At 47.2% G+C, this 20838-nt stretch overlaps 1 protein-coding gene across 18 annotated transcripts in view; it reads right to left on the reverse strand.

Annotated features, from left to right (window-relative positions):
- LOC116942596 (protein 4.1-like) overlaps nt 1-20838 on the reverse strand; it is a 128163-nt gene that overhangs the window by 45772 nt on the left and 61553 nt on the right. For 17 of the 18 annotated variants that reach the window (XM_076067233.1, XM_076067238.1, XM_076067232.1 and 14 more), the window contains 2 exons: nt 13066-13200; nt 8217-8259 (listed from right to left, as the gene is read on the reverse strand). In XM_076067233.1, the coding sequence (XP_075923348.1) occupies nt 8217-8259; nt 13066-13200 (178 nt within the window). The remainder of the gene's footprint in view (nt 1-8216; nt 8260-13065; nt 13201-20838) is intronic. The other variant, XM_076067228.1, reaches the window with a different exon arrangement.

Genomic DNA, 20838 nt, shown 5'->3' on the forward strand with positions numbered 1-20838 from the left:
GTAAGTTAAAGCATACACATCCGCAGAGGGGTGCCTCTGCGGATGTGTATGCTTTAACTTAGCTATTTCAATGCTAAATTCTATGCTAATTCCTTTGTCAAGGGGTGCCTCTGCGGATGTGTATGCTTTAACTTTTAACATAGCTATTTCTGTGACCAGTCACAAGCTAATCACTCAGCCATTTCAATGCTAAATTATATGCTAATTCCTTTGTCAAGGCGCTTTGTTTCCTCTCACACAGCTTAAAGGTCGTGATCTGAACGTGGCTCTTTCACTCCAGCACTGTCCTACCAGACAGTCTCGTCCCTTCACCTGATGAAGGCCGCTTGTGTTGTGGCCGAAACGTCGTGAGAATATTATTGTGTTATTTTATTTATCAATTTATTATTTTATTCTCATTCTACGTGACTTTACCGAAAGAACCAAAGAAGATGAATCATTGCAGTCACGAAAGCTTTAAATCGAAATTTAACAGGAGCATCAATCAAAGTATCACATTTTTCAATGCACCTTTAAGATCAGCACACTAAATCAAAATACAGATAATACTTTGCAGCGGTCATCTGGAGCGAAACATTTTATTTTATTTTAGGCCACTGAATAGCAGTGGCAGCTAGGGGTGTACACCTCCTCTCGAGCAGTTTTGAGTGAAGATCTCATAGGTAGTGATTCAAGTTGCAGTTTATTGGCAATAGTATTCCAGACCCTGGGGGCATCAATAGTTAAGGCCATTCCTCCGGTTTTTGTATGGCAATAGGGTATGTGAAGCTGGTAGATGAGCGAAGACCTGAGGTCAAATTTGTTCTTTGAAACAGAGAGGAGATCTTTGAAACAGAGAGGAGATCCAGCAGGTAGTCTGCGGATTTTGTTTGTAAGTACATCGTGAATAAATAAGATCTGGTGTACAAGCCGTCGAACATTAAGAGACGTTAAGTTTGACCCAATGTAGAGATCACAGTGGCGAGTCCCATATGGGCAGTTCAATGCAAATCTTAACGCCGAGTGATAGCTGGAATCAAGCTTGACAGGAGAAAACTGAGATTGCTGTGTGCCTTCATATTTCACTGTGTCTCTACTGCTACGCCTTGCGTGATAAGAGAATGGCTAACTTCGACGGCGTGCACGTTTATCTAATTTATTTTGAGAGTAACTAACAATTTCTTGGCTTTACGCACGTCTGCGCGAGACACTGGCACTGCACAAGACTAATTAGTTGTCGGCACACCGCGTGGAGAAAGTAAAAAAAAGAGACAACATAAAAGCTGTCATGTAAGAATCAAAGGTTCCGCTCGCCCCCAGCCGTGTCTCGAAGGCTCCAGCTGGGGTAATAACGTGGGCTGCATCTCGTGCATTGGGCCCAATCTGCTATTGGGCGACCTCTCGGCAAACTCCTCGAGCGAGTGGCCACATGCGCCTGCGGGTGCCCGCGCCATTCGCCGCTCTCGTTTCGAGCGCTGCTGCACGCGGGCCGCAAAAATGTTCCCCTCGTCAACACGGCAGCCCCGCCGCTGCCAATCCACCCGCCCCGATCGCTTGGTAAGATCGCAAAATGCATGGCCCCCACCCCCCTTCCTCCTCCTCAACCCGCCCGCCGCCGTGAAGCTGCCGCCACTGACTGGCCACTCCCTCTGCCGCCGCTGCCGTGCTCGCAATGTCAGGGACGTGCGGGCAGCAGGCAGGGGTGATCGCTTCGTTTTTGCTACGGCGACGAGCCAATGAGGTTTTGCTCATCAGTGAGCGCTCCGGAGCGAAGGGAGCGCTGCGGCAAGGGGCTGGCAGCTCGGCCAGGGGCTGCGTCGGCGCCAAATGCACAAGGAACGCAGCTCCCCTCCCTTCCCTCCCTCCCTTCACTCCCTCCCTCCCTTCCCTTCCTTCCCTCCCTCCCTTCACTCCCTCCCTTCACTCCTTCCCTCCCTTCCCTTCCCCTCCCCCTTCCCTCCCTCCCTTCCCTCCCTCCCTTCCCTTCCCTCCCTTCCTTCCCTCCCTTCCTTCCCTCCCTCCCTTCCTCCCCTCCCTTCCCTCCCTCCCTTCTTCCTCCCTCCCTTCTTCCCTCCCTTCCCTCCCTTCCCTCCCTTCCTCCCTCCTCCCTCCCTTCCCTCCCTTCCCTCCCTCCCTTCCCTCCCTCCCTCCCTCCCTTCCCTCCCTCCCCTCCCTCCCTTCACTCCCTCCCTTCACTCCCTCCCTTCACTCCCTCCCTTCACTCCCTCCCTTCACTCCCTCCCTTCACTCCCTCCCTTCACTCCCTCCCTTCACTCCCTCCCTTCACTCCCTCCCTTCACTCCCTCCCTTCACTCCCTCCCTTCACTCCCTCCCTTCCTTCCCTCCCTTCCTTCCCTCCCTTCCTTCCCTCCCTTCCTTCCCTCCCTTCCTTCCCTCCCTTCCTTCCCTCCCTTCCTTCCCTCCCCTCCCTTCCTCCCCTCCCTTCCTCCCCTCCCTTCCCTCCCTTCTTCCCTCCCTTCCCTTCCCTCCCTCCCTTCCCTCCCTCCCTCCCTTCCCTCCCTCCCTTCACTCCCTCCCTTCACTCCCTCCCTCCCTTCCCTCCCTTCCCTTCCCTCCCTTCCCTCCCTCCCTTCACTCCCTCCCTTCACTCCCTCCCTTCACTCCTTCCCTCCCTTCCCTTCCCTTCCCTCCCTTCCCTTCCCTTCCCTCCCTCCCTTCCTTCCCTCCCTTCCTTCCCTCCCTTCCTTCCCTCCCTTCCTTCCCTCCCTTCCTTCCCTCCCTTCCTTCCCTCCCCTTCCCTCCCCTCCCTTCCTCCCCTCCCTTCCTCCCCTCCCTTCCCTCCCTTCCCTTCTTCCCTCCCTTCCCTCCATCCCTTCCCTCCCTCCATTCCCTCCCTCCATTCCCTCCCTCCCTCCCTTCCCTCCCTTCCCTTCCCTTCCCTCCCTCCCTTCCTTCCCTCCCTCCCTCCCTCCCTCCCTCCCTTCACTCCCTTCCCTCCCTCCCTTCACTCCCTCCCTCCATTCCCTCCCTTCCCTCCCTCCCTTCCCTCCCTTCCCTCCCTTCCTTCCCTCCCTCCCTCCCTCCCTTCCCTCCCTCCCTCCATTCCCTCCCTCCATTCCCTCCCTCCATTCCCTCCCTCCATTCCCTCCCTCCATTCCCTCCCTCCATTCCCTCCCTCCATTCCCTCCCTCCATTCCCTCCCTCCATTCCCTCCCTCCCTTCCCTCCCTCCCTCCCTTCCCTCCCTCCCTTCCCTCCCTCCCTTCCCTTCCTCCTTCCCTTCCATTCCTCCCTCCCCACCCCACCCTGAATTCAATTTAAAGACAAATTGTGCAGACCGTGCAGTCCGGCACAAAGGCTGGCAGCGTCAACTAAAAAAAATAATCCCAAGTGGCTTGAAATACAACGGGATATTTTTTTATGTGGGTCACCACCATCGGTCATGATCAATCCACTGCTGGATGAAGGCCTGCCAAAGCCATCGCGCTGTTTCGCATTCCTGCGATGCAATAATCGACCTGGCACCCGGTAGCGCACGAACTGAATTCGTCGCTCCATCTCCTCTTGGGTCATCCCCTTGGGCGCACTGCATTCCTTGGCCCCCAACCCCAGGGCGGCGGGGGCGAGGCAATCATCGCCAGTCTTGAGCAGCTAATATCACCGCACGGTTTCCCCAGCGAATCGCCAATACAAGTTCGTTAAGTTTTGCGCGTTCCCACTGATCGACGGCGCGGCTGAAGCGCATATGCTGAAAAGGCCGAGGCCGCTCCGCGCCCAGAGCCGGCGCTTCTGTCAACGAGGCTCAGCAGGGAAACATCCGAAATGGAAAGGCGGTGACAAGAGGTTGTTTACAACACATGACTGATATCCATCATCAGCAGAGAGCTGCTCGGCTAATGCCCATCTGGGAGTCCTGACGATTTTAATAATTTGTGACGGCAAGCAATTAAATAAATGTGAACGGACGGGAGTCATTGGGCAGGAGATGACAAAAGAACAAATAAAATCCATGTATTTGCATCGATTCTGTCTCACGATAGACAGATATCACAGAAGCCTGAAATAAGCAGAGCCAACTTTTAAAATAGTTGCCACCCTTTATCCAAATTGTATAGTTTTCGATCCACACTACAGAAGGCAGCATCCACCAGCTGGCGCTCACTTAGGTGCATAAACCACGCAGGTGATCGTAAACACCAACAAATGCTCTCGGCCTGTGTGCACTGTGTGACAAAAAACATCAACAGTTCCTGAAGCACTTCATTGTGGTCCACTTGTCTGAGGTTGCCATAAAAATAAATTGAAGCAAATGCGAGCAACTGACAGGCAGCAAGTGAGACAGAGACAACGGCAGACTGGTTTCACCCATACTAGGACCCATCAAAAGGACTACAATGCAGTGCTTCACAAACCGATTATGCTTTTTTGCATAGCACACTAAAGGCTCATTTTTTTGTACGCATTTTTGGGCGTTATTTGAGACTTCCGGATTGCATTCTTTTTCCGTTATGATGAGTTTATAAGGTAAGGCCCACCGAGCTACAGTGAGGGAAAAAAGTATTTGATCCCCTGCTGCTTTTGTACGCTTGCCCACTGACAAAGAAATCATCAGTCTATAATTTTAATGGTAGGTTTATTTTAACGGTGAGAGACAGAATAACAACAAAATCCAGAAAAACGCATGTCAAAAATGTTATAAATTGATTTGCATTTTAATGAGGGAAATAAGTATTTGACCCCCTCTCAATCAGAAAGACTTCTGGCTCCCAGGTGTCTTTTATACAGGTAACGAGCTGAGATTAGGAGCACACTCTTAAAGGGAGTGCTCCTAATCTCAGCTTGGAGTTAACTGGGAGAAAAATCCCTCATCAGTTACAGAGTTTGGACTCCTCGATTTGCTTTCAAGGCTGCACTGAACGTTGTACAACCAGTAGAGATATATGCACAGCGCAACCGTGCAAAAATACCGACGCATCTGTACACTAAACATAGCAAAGAAATAGTTACAAAAACCCGAAGCCACACGTGCAGTCCCTGTCCAACGCTGTGGCCAGCACATGGCATATATGAACCCCACGGTCCCAGATAAGCATTGTCCTCCATATCACAAGCCCGGCAATCCGCCCACGCCAGCTGTGTTAACTATGATTGGTCACATGCCAAGCACCACGTCCAGAGATGCAAGCCAAAAAAATATATAAAAAATTATAATTCATCACGCGGTGTTCCATTAGCGGTGGCAGATAACCAGCGGATGTCACAGCCGGCGGGCACTCTCTCTGTCCGAACTTCACCTCGCAAACTACCCTGGCTGCAGCCAAACCAGAGTTGCCCACCACACCCCCCTCCACCCAATTGCGTACGATGCAAAGTGCTTGGCAAGACCATATCAGAGCGCACAAGCGCAATTAATTTTTCTTTACGTGACAGTGTCCTCGGAGCGGAGAATCGCGCGCCGGCAAAAAACGACCCTTTCCAAGGGTTGTCGGCCAAACGGGGCCTACAGTATAATAAGGTATTCCAATCAGGCCGGCGCAGAAAGAACATCGCTGCCAAATTCTCTCGTTTCCAACGGCGATAAACGTCGGTTGCCATCTGCACTCGCAGGCCAATTGAAATTCTGAGTGTCGTTCCTGAAATGTTCCGAGCTCCGAATCAAGAAACAAAACAGAACTTCACCAACACGCCAATCTTGGGCAGATTAACGTGCCCAACGTAAGCGGCCCCCGACTGCCGCTGGGAAAGCAACGAACCGCGCGAGGTCGTCGACGTCCACGTCGACGTCCAAGTCGCAGCAACCGAGAGCCGCCCCCCGTTTGGATTGTTGCGGGGGGGGGAGGGTGGGGGGCCAATGACATGCGTGGCGTGTCATTTTTATTGTTTTTTTTTATCCTCCCTCTTGTGTGGCGTAAATTAAAGTCCCCGCTATTTTGTAAAATGTCAATAAACATCAACGCAGAGACAGCACTCTCAAGAGGACGGGCGCACGAAAGAATGCGGTAACAAGGTGGAGGTTATGCGCGTTATATGAAAGGCTTGTGTTTGCGGTGAGAAAACACCGCATCACATACTGCCTCAGCAGTAGACCATGCTTTCCCACCTGATGACGGACGTTTGTGTTGCGCCCGAAACGTCGTGATTTATTTTATTTTATACCTACTTGACTTTACCGAAAGAACCAAAGAGTATGGATTCCTGCAGTCACGAAAGCTTCAAATCAAGATTGAACCGCATCACATCTTCATTAACATTGACGCCGAGAGTCCTCGCTGGACTCATTAATTATATTCCCATCCTATGCCTGATGTGCTTGCAGCACAAGTCAAATTCTGACTTGCGATCGGTTTTAGCCAACGCTGTGGCAACCGTTGGCTTTTACAGATCTCCACTTGGATTTTGGACAGTTTTTTCTTTCCCCAAAGACATTCGCTATAGAGATTAACCTCCATACTTTTGAGCTCTTGCATTTTATAGTAAGGCTCTCAATAAAACTATGAGGGTAATTGCGGTTTATCCTCTGAACGTGCAGATCGGGATTTTCGTTTTTATTATTATGCAGCAAACATCAAATTCATGCCTATAAATAAATAACCAAAAGTTACCAGTTGAAAGAACGCACTGTATAGGATGCAAATGCAACGTGAAAGGTAAATAAAGCTAAAGGCGCAGCCGAGGAATTTCTTACTCTGAAAAGCTTAGGAATTTCTTACTCTGAAAAGCCATTCTGGAGGGTATTTGGCCAACTCTTCTCTTCCGGCCAGACATGTCTCAGTTCCCACACTTTACCCCAACACAGTAAACCTGCCGACTGACCATTGTGCCTATTTACACTGCTTGGGTGGACAGCGACAGCGGCGGGCTGGGACGATTTAATTAACTTGAACCAAGCCTAAGGGATTTTCAATCAGAATGCAACGGGATACAACCGTCGCAAAGCTCTGGTTATTACCAAGCATTTACCCGTTAATATTTCCTTACTAAAAATATAACGACCACAAAGTATACCCGATCACTAATATCCCGCATCCCTCCTCCCAAAAAAAAAATATATATTAGCGGCACGTGCAAAGGGATCTCCGAATTTAACAACATATGTCAATTGGTTTTAAGGCAGCCACAACTCCTCTCTCTCTCTCTCTGCCGCAACTCTACTACCCATAATGCACAGCTGATGGTTAATCTTTCTTCACAAGGGCCCGCCGCACGCACCGCCGCGGAGGATCGGGCGACTGCCAAACGAGGAGCGATCCCGCAAGCAGCACAAATTTGTGTGCCCACCGCACACGCGCGCGCACAAACGCGGAGAGAGTGAGCAAAGGATGCACCCGGCGTGAGAAGAAAAAACACGCACAGAGGAGAGCCTGATCACATATCAAATACGGGTCTCAAGAGAGAGAGGGAGGGAGGGAGGGAGATGGACAGTTAGTTGCCAGTGGACTTTGGAGTGACACAGCGAGCGCTAATGAGCACCTCCGATTTGCACGGTTGGCTACGTACGGTGCGAAGGAAGTTCAACATGCATACATTTATAAAAAGTTAAGTAAAAATCCACAAATGGATATTTTTTTTTTAAGCACAGCACAAACCGCGAACAATCGGAACATCAAAATGCGCGAAACGTTGTCCCCGTGTGATGCATGTAGAGCAACAGTTTTCCACGACGCGTACCCGATTCGCTGCAGGCCGAGCTATAGGGGCGGCTGTCTAACAAGGTTGGATCTGTGAACATCTATGAGCAAATGACAGCTACTTCACATGCTCAAAAAGTCACTGAGCAAATATAAAACGTGTTTCTGGTGAAAACATGGGAAAATGCTTCACTGTGCGAGATTAAGAATACATGACTGTACGTAAAAAAAGGGGTAAAACTTGCAAGATTACACTTACACCCACGCAGAAACACCACACTGGTTGTGGCCGGATAAGTGGTCGTGGCAGATATGTGACGGTCGGATATGGGACGTTGCACTGTCCACACATAGTGTTCGTTAGCTGCGTGCCGTTAAAGTACACGTTCTACCACTGTTTAATGGTTGCTTGGGTGAGCGTTCAAGGGGGGAGGGGGGGAAGAGTGGCTGTATTTAAAGTAACCGTGATCCAAATGGCTGTGAGCGATGTATGCAAACAGTCAGCCGTCTGCCGATAATCGAAGGCATAATAAAGAAATGCATTTTAAGAGCAGGTAAAATGAGCCAATTTAATTCTGCAACACACACATAAGCATACGTTCACGCGCGCAACATAATGCAATGTAATTATCCTTGCAGGCATACTCACTTCTGATCTGCTTTCTGATTTCCTTGGCAGGGTCTAGCCAGTTCTGAAGTGAAAGAGAAAAATGAATGATGTCAGTGCGTTATTCAAACTTTCCACAGTCCAAACACATTAAAATGGGTTTTTTGTCGTTGTACTTTAATCTTTATTCGCAACCAGGGTAGATGCCAATGAAAGGAGAGCATCTCTACTATCAAGGGTCACGACATTGGATTCAACATCACTTTGCGACAAGGTTCCATTCTCAGGCATTTGCCATTCTCGATCAACTGCTGAACACCGACGTCCCTCTCCTGTGAAACCACCGTGCGCCTCAGTCCCGTCTGGCCACGTTTCATCTCGCCGCTCGTGCGTGAACGAGCACGGTCCTCTCAAGCGGCTCCACATTTTGTCAGTCGTTTTTGTCTTCCCCGTCTTCTTTGTGAATCGGCGAAAGAACACGCGGTAAGCGTAACATGACCGCGACGTAGTGCAGAATTGGATTTGCCTCTGGAGCCATGATTTGGGCAAAATAACAGCAGCAGCAAAAAATCCTTCTCCGAACAAGGTTACCTAAGATATTGACTTCGACTATAAAATGACGGCTAAAGTCTGGCTTTTAATATATATGCAGTACCATAGAGGCAATTTCCGTAGGCGTCTAAATGATGCAATACTTGATTATTTAGAGGGGCATTTTGGCCTCGCCCGCACAGTGCAAGGTTCTGCAGAGAAATTTCTCAAACGTTATTAGCCCTGTAATTGGAAATCGCGCCATCGCACTGCCCCCCCCCCCCACTCTTTCCACTCTCCTCCACGCCAACGACGCCCGGGCAAGACGAATCGCCTCAATTTCCTGAAGGCGCATCAACACCACAGGGGCTCTGCGTGGCTTGGCCCACCTCGTTGTGCATCGACAAACGGTCGCAACGTTTCCGAGTTTAAAAAAGAAGCCACTTCTCGTGTCTGCTCGTGGGCGCTTCTTACATCACCATCAACATGATCATCGACGTCACGATCCCATGGGCAGATGGCCCCGTAAGGTGTCCACTGGACATCGTCATTTGTTTACACTTTCCTCGCTGTCTTTTAGTGCCAATACGCTCAAGTTGAGCCACACATCTTTCTGGCACTGATCGCTTATGTCGTCGTCAAAGCCATTCTCTGGTTAGGCCTTCCTCTCTTTCGGGTTCCTTCCATTTTTCTGAACAACAACTACAACAACAACACACTTTTAATGTTCGTGTTGTTGTTGTCTCATCGCTGCGTGCATCATCATCAGGTCATCTTCTTCTTGTGCGTGAAAACATTTGTATTACTTCTAACGTTGGTCGCTTTTTGGATCCAGCTTAGATGCAGTAGTATCCTTCTATTAGCAATACATTTAGAGTGCTAACAACATGTTATCTGTCAGCCTTTTTAATGTCCACGTCTCGCAGGCATACAAAGCTGTACTGAATACGCATGTTCTTAAGATGTTCAGTCTGGTCTTGGAGCCGATGTGCTTGCTTCTGTCTTCTTACAAAATTCAAGCTCAATAACAACCTTTGATAGCGAACGTAATTTTTCCGAAGACGTATTCATTCGATGGATTTTCCAACGGTAGGCTGGGCTGCACAGCGGCTCATCTGTCCCACGCCGATGCTTTGCGTTTTAAAAAGTAAGAGCCCATGGTGAATGGGAAAGCCGGTGGCGTCGGTGTTGACTCCACAACGGTGCGAAAAATGACGTGACGCTGCTTCGGCAGGGGCGCAAGAAAAGCACAAGCAACGACGAAGAGTTGACTTAAAACTTTCGTGACTGCAGGAATTCATATTCTTTGGTTCTTTCGGTAAAGTCACGTAGATAGAAAAATTATAATAAATAAAGTGAATAAAAATAAAATGGCTATTATGACTACACAATCCACAAAGCCATCACCCCAACCGTGAGGAAGGAGCCATCTGAGGATCCAATCAAAACCATCACCTTGCCATACATAGCAGGGGTAACCAAAATCATGAACAAACACAAGATCCAGGTCTGATTTAACACAGTACATAAAATTCGTAATCTGATCCCATCTGTCAAGGACAATATTCCTGACATGCGATATCCCGGCGTCTACAAACTAAGCTGTATCTGCGGCAGCAGTTACATTGGGGAAACTAAGCGACATGTCTCGGACTGTGTTTGTGAGCATAAGGAAGATTTGAAACACGGTAGGACCAATATACTTCTGCCGTGGCTGATCATTATTTTAATGCGGCTGGTTCACACGAATTTTATTTCTTTACGACGATAGTACTTTGCAAGCCTACTGGCTACCAAGAAAGATTCGTTCCTGAAGCCACCCATATATATAGACACAGACACAATTTCAACCGAGAGGATGGTTATAAACTCAGCAATCATTGGAAATATGTCATCAACCACTTTGGGTCATGACTTGATTTGTGTTTTCTTGTCAACCTCCACCGTCAGCAGTGTGGGTGTGTGGAGCGAGGTGCAATGATTGCCTGGCGGCCCTTTGATTGGTGTAGACCTACTACGTTAGCGTTGCTTTCTCCTACATTAACATTAGCTGTCCCGCCCATGCTGCTCACACACTTGGGCTACATTAACATAAGCTGCCCCGCCCATGCTGCTGACACACTTGGGCTACATTAACATTAGCTGCCCCGCCCATGCTGCTGACACACTTGGGCTACGCCCATCTCTAAACCTTTATAAACAGTTTGCCTTTAGAGGCTAAACCCCCCCTTTTCCTGATGACGACCACTTTGTGTTGCGATCGAAACGTGGTTTTTATTTACATATATTTTAAATGATATTTAAATTACTGAAAGAACCAAGAATAAGTCTACATTATAGACTGCCAGTACACTGAGGTTAAGAACCAGGCTACACTCTACAATATAGACTGCCAGTACACTCACCCAGCTTAAGAACCAGGCTACAATCTACATCATAGACTGCCAATACGCTGACAGAGGTTAAGAACCAGGCTACAGTCTACATTATAGGTTGCTAGAACACTCACCAAACGTAATAACCAGGCTACAGTCTACATTATAGACTGCCAGTACACTCAGATTAAGAACCAGGCTACGGTCTACATTAGTGGGTTTTTAAAACAAATATTTTTTATTTTATTGGTATTATTTTTATTTTTACTAACTTTCTTTTTTTATTATTATTTTCTATTTACGTGACTTTACCAAAAGAACCAAAGAATAACAACGAAGAGCTCAACGCATATCAAGAAACGTTGCCGATTTCACGGTTCATCGTCACCGGGGCAGCGTTATTGATTGAAGGGATGAGTTTTTTTCTCTCCTGCTATACGGTTGCGAACTATGCCATCTGTTGTAATTGCACATTAGGCGATTGCGGTCGTACAATAAGCGAGGCACGGACCGCCCCAGGATGGTTTAAACATCGCATTAAATAAAAAATGAACTTTCGTAAGTTGATATAAAGAAGCCAAGCGATGTCTAGACTTTTGACGCTTTAAGCTGTTGGAACTCTTTGAGCCAGCAACCCCATCTCACCACCTCCTCCACCGCCACCCCTCTGCCCCCCCCCTCCCCTTGCCCCCCCCATCCACACCAATTCCATTCCATTGGAAACGCTACTCATGCAACGATTGCTCATGGATTTATCGCGAGAAGAGCCAAGCTGAGTGGGAATAGGATAAAAAAAATACTTGGCAACACAACAGGTCGTCCGCTTAAAATAAAAAAATAACACTAGTGCACGTACAGTATAATGTGTATAACAGGTGACAGTAAAAGTACAGCCATCAAACTGCTTGGCTCTCGCCACTGTTGGCAGAAGGCCCTCCACTAAAGGGAGCTCTGAGCAGCCCGCTCTCGAGGGTACTTGGCCTACTCTCCAATGCTGGCCAGACATCTTGTTAAGAGGTGGGAGTATCCACACCTCACCTACTACGTGACCTGCCGATCGACTGAGAAGCTGCGGTGAAGTCCATTTATATTCTGCTGGGTGGACAGATGCAGGGATGGGAGGAATCCCATAAGCTATAAAGATAAAAAAAAAAAATTCACAGATGCCCATTCGGGGTGGGTCAAGAAAGTTACAACTATTTTTTATTCTACCAGTGATGGGCCACTGAGCTATTAGCTTCTTTTTTCAGAAGCGACCTGGCCACAAATAATAGCTCAATGGAAGAGGCTTATCATCATGTGAACATTAGGGCAGCCAATCAACCTTAATCATCTAAACTAATTTAACAAACCGGCACCGTTGTTTCTACTGCCGCGCCTGGAGATCGAATTGAACTGGGGACCTCTGGGATTGTAAGTCCACTGCGTTGGCCACGTCAGACAGTGGCAGCAACCACGAATATGAATAAAAATCACAAACTCAGCTTCACGGTCACGTGGAATAAAACAAAAAATAAGTTATACATCTTGCTTTAAAGCTTTCGTGACTGCAGGGATTCATATTCTTGGTTATTTCGATAAAGTCTCGTAGAAGAGATACAATAAAATTAAAAATAAAATAAAAATTTCATATTTTATTTTATTGTTTCCCTTCTATGTGACTTTACCGAAAGAACCAAGAATAAGTTATGCATCATTGGCCAACAAATAATGCGGTGACAAAAGAGTGTAAATGGTACGCGAGTACCGATAATACAGCTTTAATTAGAAATGTCGCGGTTGGCTGCGTACGGTGCGAAAGAAGTTTAACACGCGTAATACATTGCAATAATGTCAAATTACACTTTACTGCATCGGCGGCGCGTGGGTGTGTGAGCGAGCGAGTGCAGGACAGTCACGCGGTGCTTGTCAACAAACGTGTTGCTTGTGATTAGTGTTAGTGGTAGGCGCAAGGAAAAGGGCGTTCACCGCTTTCGTTCCATCACCTCGGGTTTGGCTGGCTTCCCTGCCGTTACCTTCTGCTCACTGGAGTCCCTGTAGGCCAGCCCAAAGTAGTCCTTCTCTAGGAGGTTGAGGTGGTCACAGACCAAATCGATCATCTCATGCCCCTTGGCATTTTTCTGCGAAAAAGATGCGAGCGACAACGCGGCACAATTACACAGGGCATGTAGAGGATTATTACAAATATATAATGATTAAACTCAAGGCTTTGCGCGATATGAGATGGCTGTGGGGGGCGGGGGGAGGTAAAAAAAGAGATCATGGACGGGAAGACAAACAGTACGGTCATGCCCCCGAGGGTGGAGCGATGCATCAGTTCATCGATATAGGATTCTTAAGCTCACAAGACGTCGGATTACCGCGCGTGCGGAAATGGACGCGTTTTCGATTTGCATTACGTCTTGCGCAATTAATTCACGTCACTCCTGCAGCCAATGGCAGGTGCTACGCCATGTGCCGCAAATGTATAAACTCAAATAGCATTCATATTCTTGGTTCTTTCGGTAAAGTCACGTAGTTGGGAAAAAATAAAATAATATAAATATAAAACAATAAAATTCTCACGACATTTCGACTGCAACACAAGCAATCATCATCCGGTGTGAACACCACAGCAAGAGAAATTTGAAAAAAGTGGCGTTTTTTTTTTACGTTAGCACCACGGAGAGCGATTTGGCAGTTATTCAGATGGACGAGTCCTTCTATGTTCGGAAAAGAGGAGGGGGGAGACGAAAATAATGGATGCGGTCTGACAGCCACCATAAGCGTGAACAATTAATTAAGACCCGAAATGGTTTATGAAATCCTTCCAATGATTGCTAAGCCAGAATCCATCTTCTCGGTTGAAATTCTTTCTGTTTGTATATGTGGATAGCCTCATGAACGAATCTCTCATGGTAGCCAGACGGCTTGCAGAGAACCTCTGTCTTGGAGAAGTCAATGGCATGTGAGCCTACTGAATTAGAACAATGATCTGCCACGGCCGAGGTGTTGGTCCTACCGTGTTTTAGGTCTGCTTTGTGTTCACGGATGTGGTCCAAGACATGTCGTTTGGTTTCTCCAATGTAACTACTACCACAGAGGCAACTTAGTTTGTAGACGCCAGGGTACTGTATGTCCGGAATCACATCTTTTACAGACGGAACCAGATCACGGATTTTATGTAATGTGTTGAATTGGACCTGGATCTCGTGTTTATTCAAGATTTTGGAGATCTTTTTGTGATCCCCGCAATGTAGGGTAAAGTGATGGTTTTGAATGGCTCCTCAAAAGGGTCCTTCTTCATGTCTGGATGGCGTCAGTCTCAAATCTGCACCATAGAGTCCAATGCATATCCGACCAGTAACACATAGCCAGTGTGTAAAAGATGTGATTCCGGACATACAGTACCCTGGCATCTACAAACTAAGTTGCCTGTGTGGTAGTAGTTACATTGGAGAAACCAAATGACATGTCTCGGACCACATCCGTGAACACAAAGCAGACCTAAAACATGGTAGGACCAACACCTCGGCCGTGGCAGATCATTGTTATAATTCAGTAGGCTCACATGACATTGACTTCTCCAAGACAGAGGTTCTCTGCAAGCCATCTGGCTACCATGAGAGATTCGTTCATGAGGCTATCCACATATACAAACACAGAGACAATTTCAACCGAGAAGATGGATTCTGGCTTAGCAATCATTGGAAGGATTTGATAAACCATTTCGGGTCTTAATTGATTGTTCACGCTTACGGTGGCTTTCAGACCGCATCAATTATTTTCGTCTCCCCCCTCCTCTTTTCCGAACATAGATGGACTCGTCCATCTGAAAAACTGCCAAATCGCTCTCCGTGGTGCTAACGTTAAAAAAACGCCACTTTTTTCTAAATGTTCTTGCTGTGGCTTTCACACCTGATGATGATTGCTTGTGTTGCAGTCGAAACGTCGTGAGAATTTTATTGTTTTATGTTTTTATTATTTTATTGTTTCCCTTCTACGTGACTTTACTGAAAGAACCAATAATATGAATTCCTGCAGTCACGAATGCTTTAAATCAAAATTAAAATAGCATTGTTATTTTTTTATTTAAAGCTTTCGTGACTGCAGGGATTCATATTCTTGGTTCTTTCGGTAAAGTCACGTAGAAGGGAAACAATAAAATAATAATAATATATTATTATTAAAAATATATTATAATAAATATAAAAATATATTATTTTCTTGCTTCCCTTCTACGTGACTTTAACGAAAGAAGCATTGTTATTATTTATATTACTTGAATTGTATTTTAGAGCAACCGTCACTCCCCCTCCAACTACAAAAACTTGGCAGGACCCTCATTTTAAAAAAACCGAGGCTTTTTTGGGTAAATAAGCATATTGAAAAAAAATTGATGCGGAAAAGATAGGCGAGTTCATGTGAGGACACCTTCTTAAAAGGGAGAATTTAATGACACATTCACTGCTTTTGAACATCAGCGATCTCATCAATATAAACAATTTGTATTTATTTTACCAGGTAAGGCCCACGGAGCTGTGTAGCTCTTTTTCAGAAGCGACCTGGCCATCACAAATGATAGCTCAACGAAGCGGCTTACCACGTGGAAAGTAATAGCAGACAAATACTCTAAAAGGCACGTTGATTCTAAATGTGGAGGGGAAAACCCAAAGGAACCAGAGAAAAATCCACGCGACTATGAGGAGAGACACGCAAACTCAACATATACAGCAGGCGTCAGGCTCGGGATGGAACGTACAACTTCCTGTATACCAGGTGAGGTAGTTAACATCTCGCCACCGTGGAACCCCAAATATTCCAAACGATCAAGTGTTCCACACAAAACGAGCCACTGATCAATGAAGTGATGAATATCATGGCACTCTTCTGTATGTTGTCTATATGCAACTCCAACACAGGTTAACGGACGAGTATATGGCAGTTATGTTTTGATAATGATAACACTGTGTAACTAATTTTTTTGGGGTTTCTGCATAGTAAATGTTGTTTCCTAATTGCTTATGCCTCAGAAGTACAGAAAATGGCTATTATTCCCCACAAACTTTGCTTTTGTGACCAGGACAGTGATATTTTGAAATTTACCTATTTTACAGAACATTCCAGATAGATTCCGTGCTGCGTAAACTTGGAGTAACTTCTAGAACATTCTAGAACTTCCCAGTAATATAAATAGTTTAAATAGTAGTTTAAATACAGGGGCCTTAAGCCCACCAGTTCAGTTTAGTTCCAGCTGCCTGAGTGAATACAAATCTGATTTTTTCTGAAATGGCATCAAGAGGCTGCAAGCATCGGGCAGACACATTTTTATATGTCTGCGGCCAATTTATCAAGACAAGAGCGAAAAAGTACTCTCTGCTAAAATGTGTGAGGCTTAGAAGGCATATTTCGGCATGCCTGTCGGGGATCAAGACAAACCCTGGGCACCTCATTTCACCTGCGAGCAAGCCAGAGCATGCCAATTCATCACTAGTACAGCACACCGGTGTGTTGTAGAGAAAAGTCATAACATTTACAATCCAACACACCGGTGTGCTGTACTGGTAACGAATTGGCATGTTCTGTTTACATGACAAACCTTACAAATTGGCTGTATCGGGTGGTGGCGGGTTTACCGACACATTTATGCGATTTAACCCAAAAAAAAACTGTATTATGGATGATATTGGTCGCGAAAGGCAACGTGTTAAAAATAAATTAACATTTGTAACTCTGGCAGCTGCCAGTGCATCACCCTGTGCATGAGAGAATGGCCATGGAAGATGACGTCACGCAACCCAAGTCACTTCACGTCAGGCCTCTTCGTCCACGCTCGGTGTTGCACGATTTAATGTCACGCAAAGATTTTTCGTCGCGCATTAATCAAAGCTGAAAAAAAAGTCTCAAACAGCTGGAATCAGCCGAATTGAGTGAGCAACAGCAACAAAAAACACATTCAGTAAGGCCCTTTAATGTGCAGTCATAACCTAGCCGGGGCTTAGACCATCACCTCACTACACTTAATCACCTGGTCACGCAGCTCATCCATGGGTGGCTTCAAACTAGGATTTAAACCCAGGTGGTCTCGGCGGGGCTGGCCCCGATGCTCTCTGACATCAGAGGAACCCGACCGCCTCTTTTGGAGAAAAATAACCAGCGCTAAATTATTCAACAGTGCCACGGTACTGCCTGGAAGTAAAAACAAATGCGAAATCCTTTCACGTGGACATTTAATGTTGGGCTGAATTCTCAATGAACAACGAACAACGTCATGCAACGCTGCTCAGGGCGGGCGGGGGTCAGAGACGGGTCACGGGCAACGGAATAAAAACATGCTGCGGGTTACGGGGGAGGGGGGGGGTCGGCTTATTAGCAAGCGGCAGTTACACTTCACGCGTGAAATTGGCCACCGCCCGCCGGTCCACATCCACGCATGAACACCGTCGCGAGGCGTAACACGCACCGGGGGGGGGGGGGGGGGGGAGTCAGGAGGCAAAATCTGCGGAAAGGTCTGCTCGGTTACGGATATGAAACGTTCAAATGGAAACCTTTACCCCGGTTGCCCCAAAAGCTGTGTGCCACCGCGTCCGCAACCAGAAGCTGGCGCTTACGCCCGGCGTACAAAACCGCTGGGGGGGGGGGGGGGGGGGGGAAGGTAAGTGCACGAAGCAATTACCTTGCACGCCACTCAAAACAATTTTTCTGAACAAAATCCATTTTTTTTAGTTACGTAAGCGGCCCCCGTGTCCAAGTCAACGTCCGCGCGAGTTGCGCGTTTCAATTTACGAGGTCGGCGTTCAATGATGTGGGAGCCGCGGTGCAGCAGACAGCAGCACACTGTGCTAGGAACACAGCGGTGGCCTGAGGTCAATGCCCAGCCGCACGGCTAACATCAGTGGCAGGCGGTATCTGACCCAGCCGTGGCATTCTCCCTCCTCCCATTCACCAACCCATGGTGACCGTCGTGGTGAAGTATGGTCAAACAATCTCCGTGAACCGACTCGGCGTGGGAGGGCCTTCGTCCAGCGGCAGATTGACATAGGGGCTGGTAAGTTATTGAATTGATGACGTGGAAAGCTTTGTGTCGATGAGCTGCAACAAAGGCAATTCCCAAAATTGAGTGAGCAAAGTTCCTGTCTCTGATATTTTGCCGTCCTTGGCACCCAGAATTGCTATGCGCACGAATAGTAAGAGAACACACTCGTTTGAACCTATTGCCAATGCATCCCCCTCCTCTTCTTGTCTCAAGAGCTGTCTTGGCATGTAACGGTCTCCAAGAGAGCCAAGCTAAATGAAACACAAACTCCACAAGCGCCGTGATGCAAGATCCGATTCACCAAGCGCAATGCTCAAATACGCAAATCCTAACATGCGCTGGGGTCACAAAACAAACGCCACAAACACAACACGAATTTCACTCTACTGGCCTTCCAGACTTACGCTTACCAGCGGCATGTATTCCCACATGCGACAGTTTACTTATTGAACGAACACATGGGCTTTCACAGCTAATATATCGGAGCCAATACTACGCTTCGTGAGATTCTTGCAAAACATCGTAACTAATTGCCAAGTTTGGGATTCGAGACTTCTCCTTCATCTCAACGGAGTTCGCCGAAATGAAAACGATTGACACGTTAAGCACTCGTACACGCGACCATTTAATCCCATTGGCTGTGTCAGGTGGTGGAGGGTTTCAGGCCAAAGAATTTGGCCAAATCATTTGCGTGGCCAAACTGAAAAATCAACTGTGAATCGGTTTTCCTTTTTGGTTTCGTTGTTCAGCGCAACCGCTGCGCCAACGCACCGCACCGTTGCTTTCTATAACTTAAAAACGTTAATAATTTTTTGACGACGCTGCTGCTACGTCGACAATGGCTTCAGAAAGAAATATATGAGGTGACAATTCGGGTAAATCGCCCTTCTATTCATAGCACATTAATAGAAAGGCCAGAGAGACAGAGTGCTTAAGAGTTGGAGACTGCACTTCACACCACGGGGCCTGATAAGAATTACCAATAAATAAATAAAGGGGGAAACCCAACCCCCCCCCCCCCCACTTTGCATCTGATAGAGAAAGAACAACATCTTGCAGGCCTCGCTGAGCCAAGGCAAGCCCTGAATAACCACACGAAGCCGGCGGTGCCCTTGAACCCCAATAGCGGCAAATCTGGCCTTTAATGTGAACCCAACACTGGGAGGCGAGAAGGCGTCATTTAGCCTCCAGGTCGAGCCTCAGGTTCCCCGGCACTGGGCCGCAAGCAAACCGCGACAGCAGCGGTGGCGCAACACAGAAAATCAAAGTAAGACGCTGCCACGCGGGAGAGGGAAAAAAAACAACACAAAAATAAGTTCCGCCTGTTATTCGAGCGCGTGCGTTGAAGCGCGTCAATTTAATTGTCGAGGGAGGGGGGGGGGGTGGCAAGCAAAAAAAAACAATTAAATAAAAGGGCAGCGTTGCCCTGGAGCCGGTGTGAACGAATGCCAACGGGCGGCGACGCTAACGAGCGATCGGGCGGCACCGCAAGTGGCACCGGAGGCGCCTGTGGCACCGCAGGCGGCGCCGGAGGTGGCACCGGCGCCACCGCAGGCACCGGCGGCAGCATTCAGATCGAACACCGCCGCATCGCGAAGCCGCCCTCCGTTACGGCGACTTTGTTATTGACGTCGTCATCATCAGCCGTGATCACGCCACAGCTGGACGAAGACCTCCTCACGTCATCAACATCGTGCCTCGCAGTCCTGCGACGCCACAATGCGTCGCGCTCCAGGGCACTCCCGTCTCCGCCTCATGGGGTAAGCCTTTACATTATGAGACCTCCTTTGCCAGTAACAAGATATAGTAATAGGTTTTTACCCTTTTAGCTCTCAATACTCTGATAGTGCGCTGTTTTTGAGTAGTACGCCTTATGGTGTCATCTGGTCCAACACCAGTGGAGACTGGGCTCTAAGAAAAGCCGTCTCGGGTGTGGACCAATCAAATTCAAGGACAGTGCATATTATTATCAGAGTTGTTTCTTTTTGTTTGCATTTTTGACTGCTTGTGTTGTGGTTATTGCAAACATGATCCCTTGTATAAAGGTGTCAGTTTTTGTGCCAGCTAAAAGGGTAAAAACCTATTACTATAACCAGGCTACAGTCTACATTATAGACTGCCAGTACACTCACCCAACTTAAGAACCAGGCTACAGTCTACATTATAGACTGCCAGTACACTCGCCCAGCTTAATAACCATTGCTATAGTACTCTTTGGTTCTATTCGGTAAAGTCACGTATAGAACCAAAGAGTATGGATCCTTGCAGTCACGAAAGCTTCAAATCTAGCATTGCTATAGTCTACATTAGAGATTGCCAGTACACTCACTCCGATTAAAAACCAGGCTACAGTCTACATTAGTGGTTTTTATTATTTTTATTTTAATGATTTTTATTAACTTTATTTTTATTATTTCTCTATCTACGTGACTGGACCGAAAGAAGCAAAGAATAGGAGGTCCCATGATGGAGCTGCTCACCCCGAGCTCTCAATGTCCTGATAGTGGCATTGTCTTTGTGCTGTTCGCCTTTTGGCGTCCTCTGGTCTAACACCGTTTGAAACGAGGCTCTAGAGAAAGCCGTCTCTGGTGTGGACCAATCAGTTTCAAAGACAATGTGTATACTACCGAAACATGTTTTTTTGTTTGCATGTTCACCACAAGTCTTGTTTTTTTTTTAATGCAGACATGATTTCTTGCAAAAGCTTTCAGTTTAGTGTTTCAACATCTTAACACACCTGTTT

This window comes from Petromyzon marinus, chromosome 15 (genome assembly GCF_048934315.1).
Source record: "Petromyzon marinus isolate PM22_M1 ecotype Great Lakes invasive population chromosome 15, UKy_Petmar_22M1.pri1.0, whole genome shotgun sequence".
NCBI classification, from domain to species: domain Eukaryota; kingdom Metazoa; phylum Chordata; class Hyperoartia; order Petromyzontiformes; family Petromyzontidae; genus Petromyzon; species Petromyzon marinus.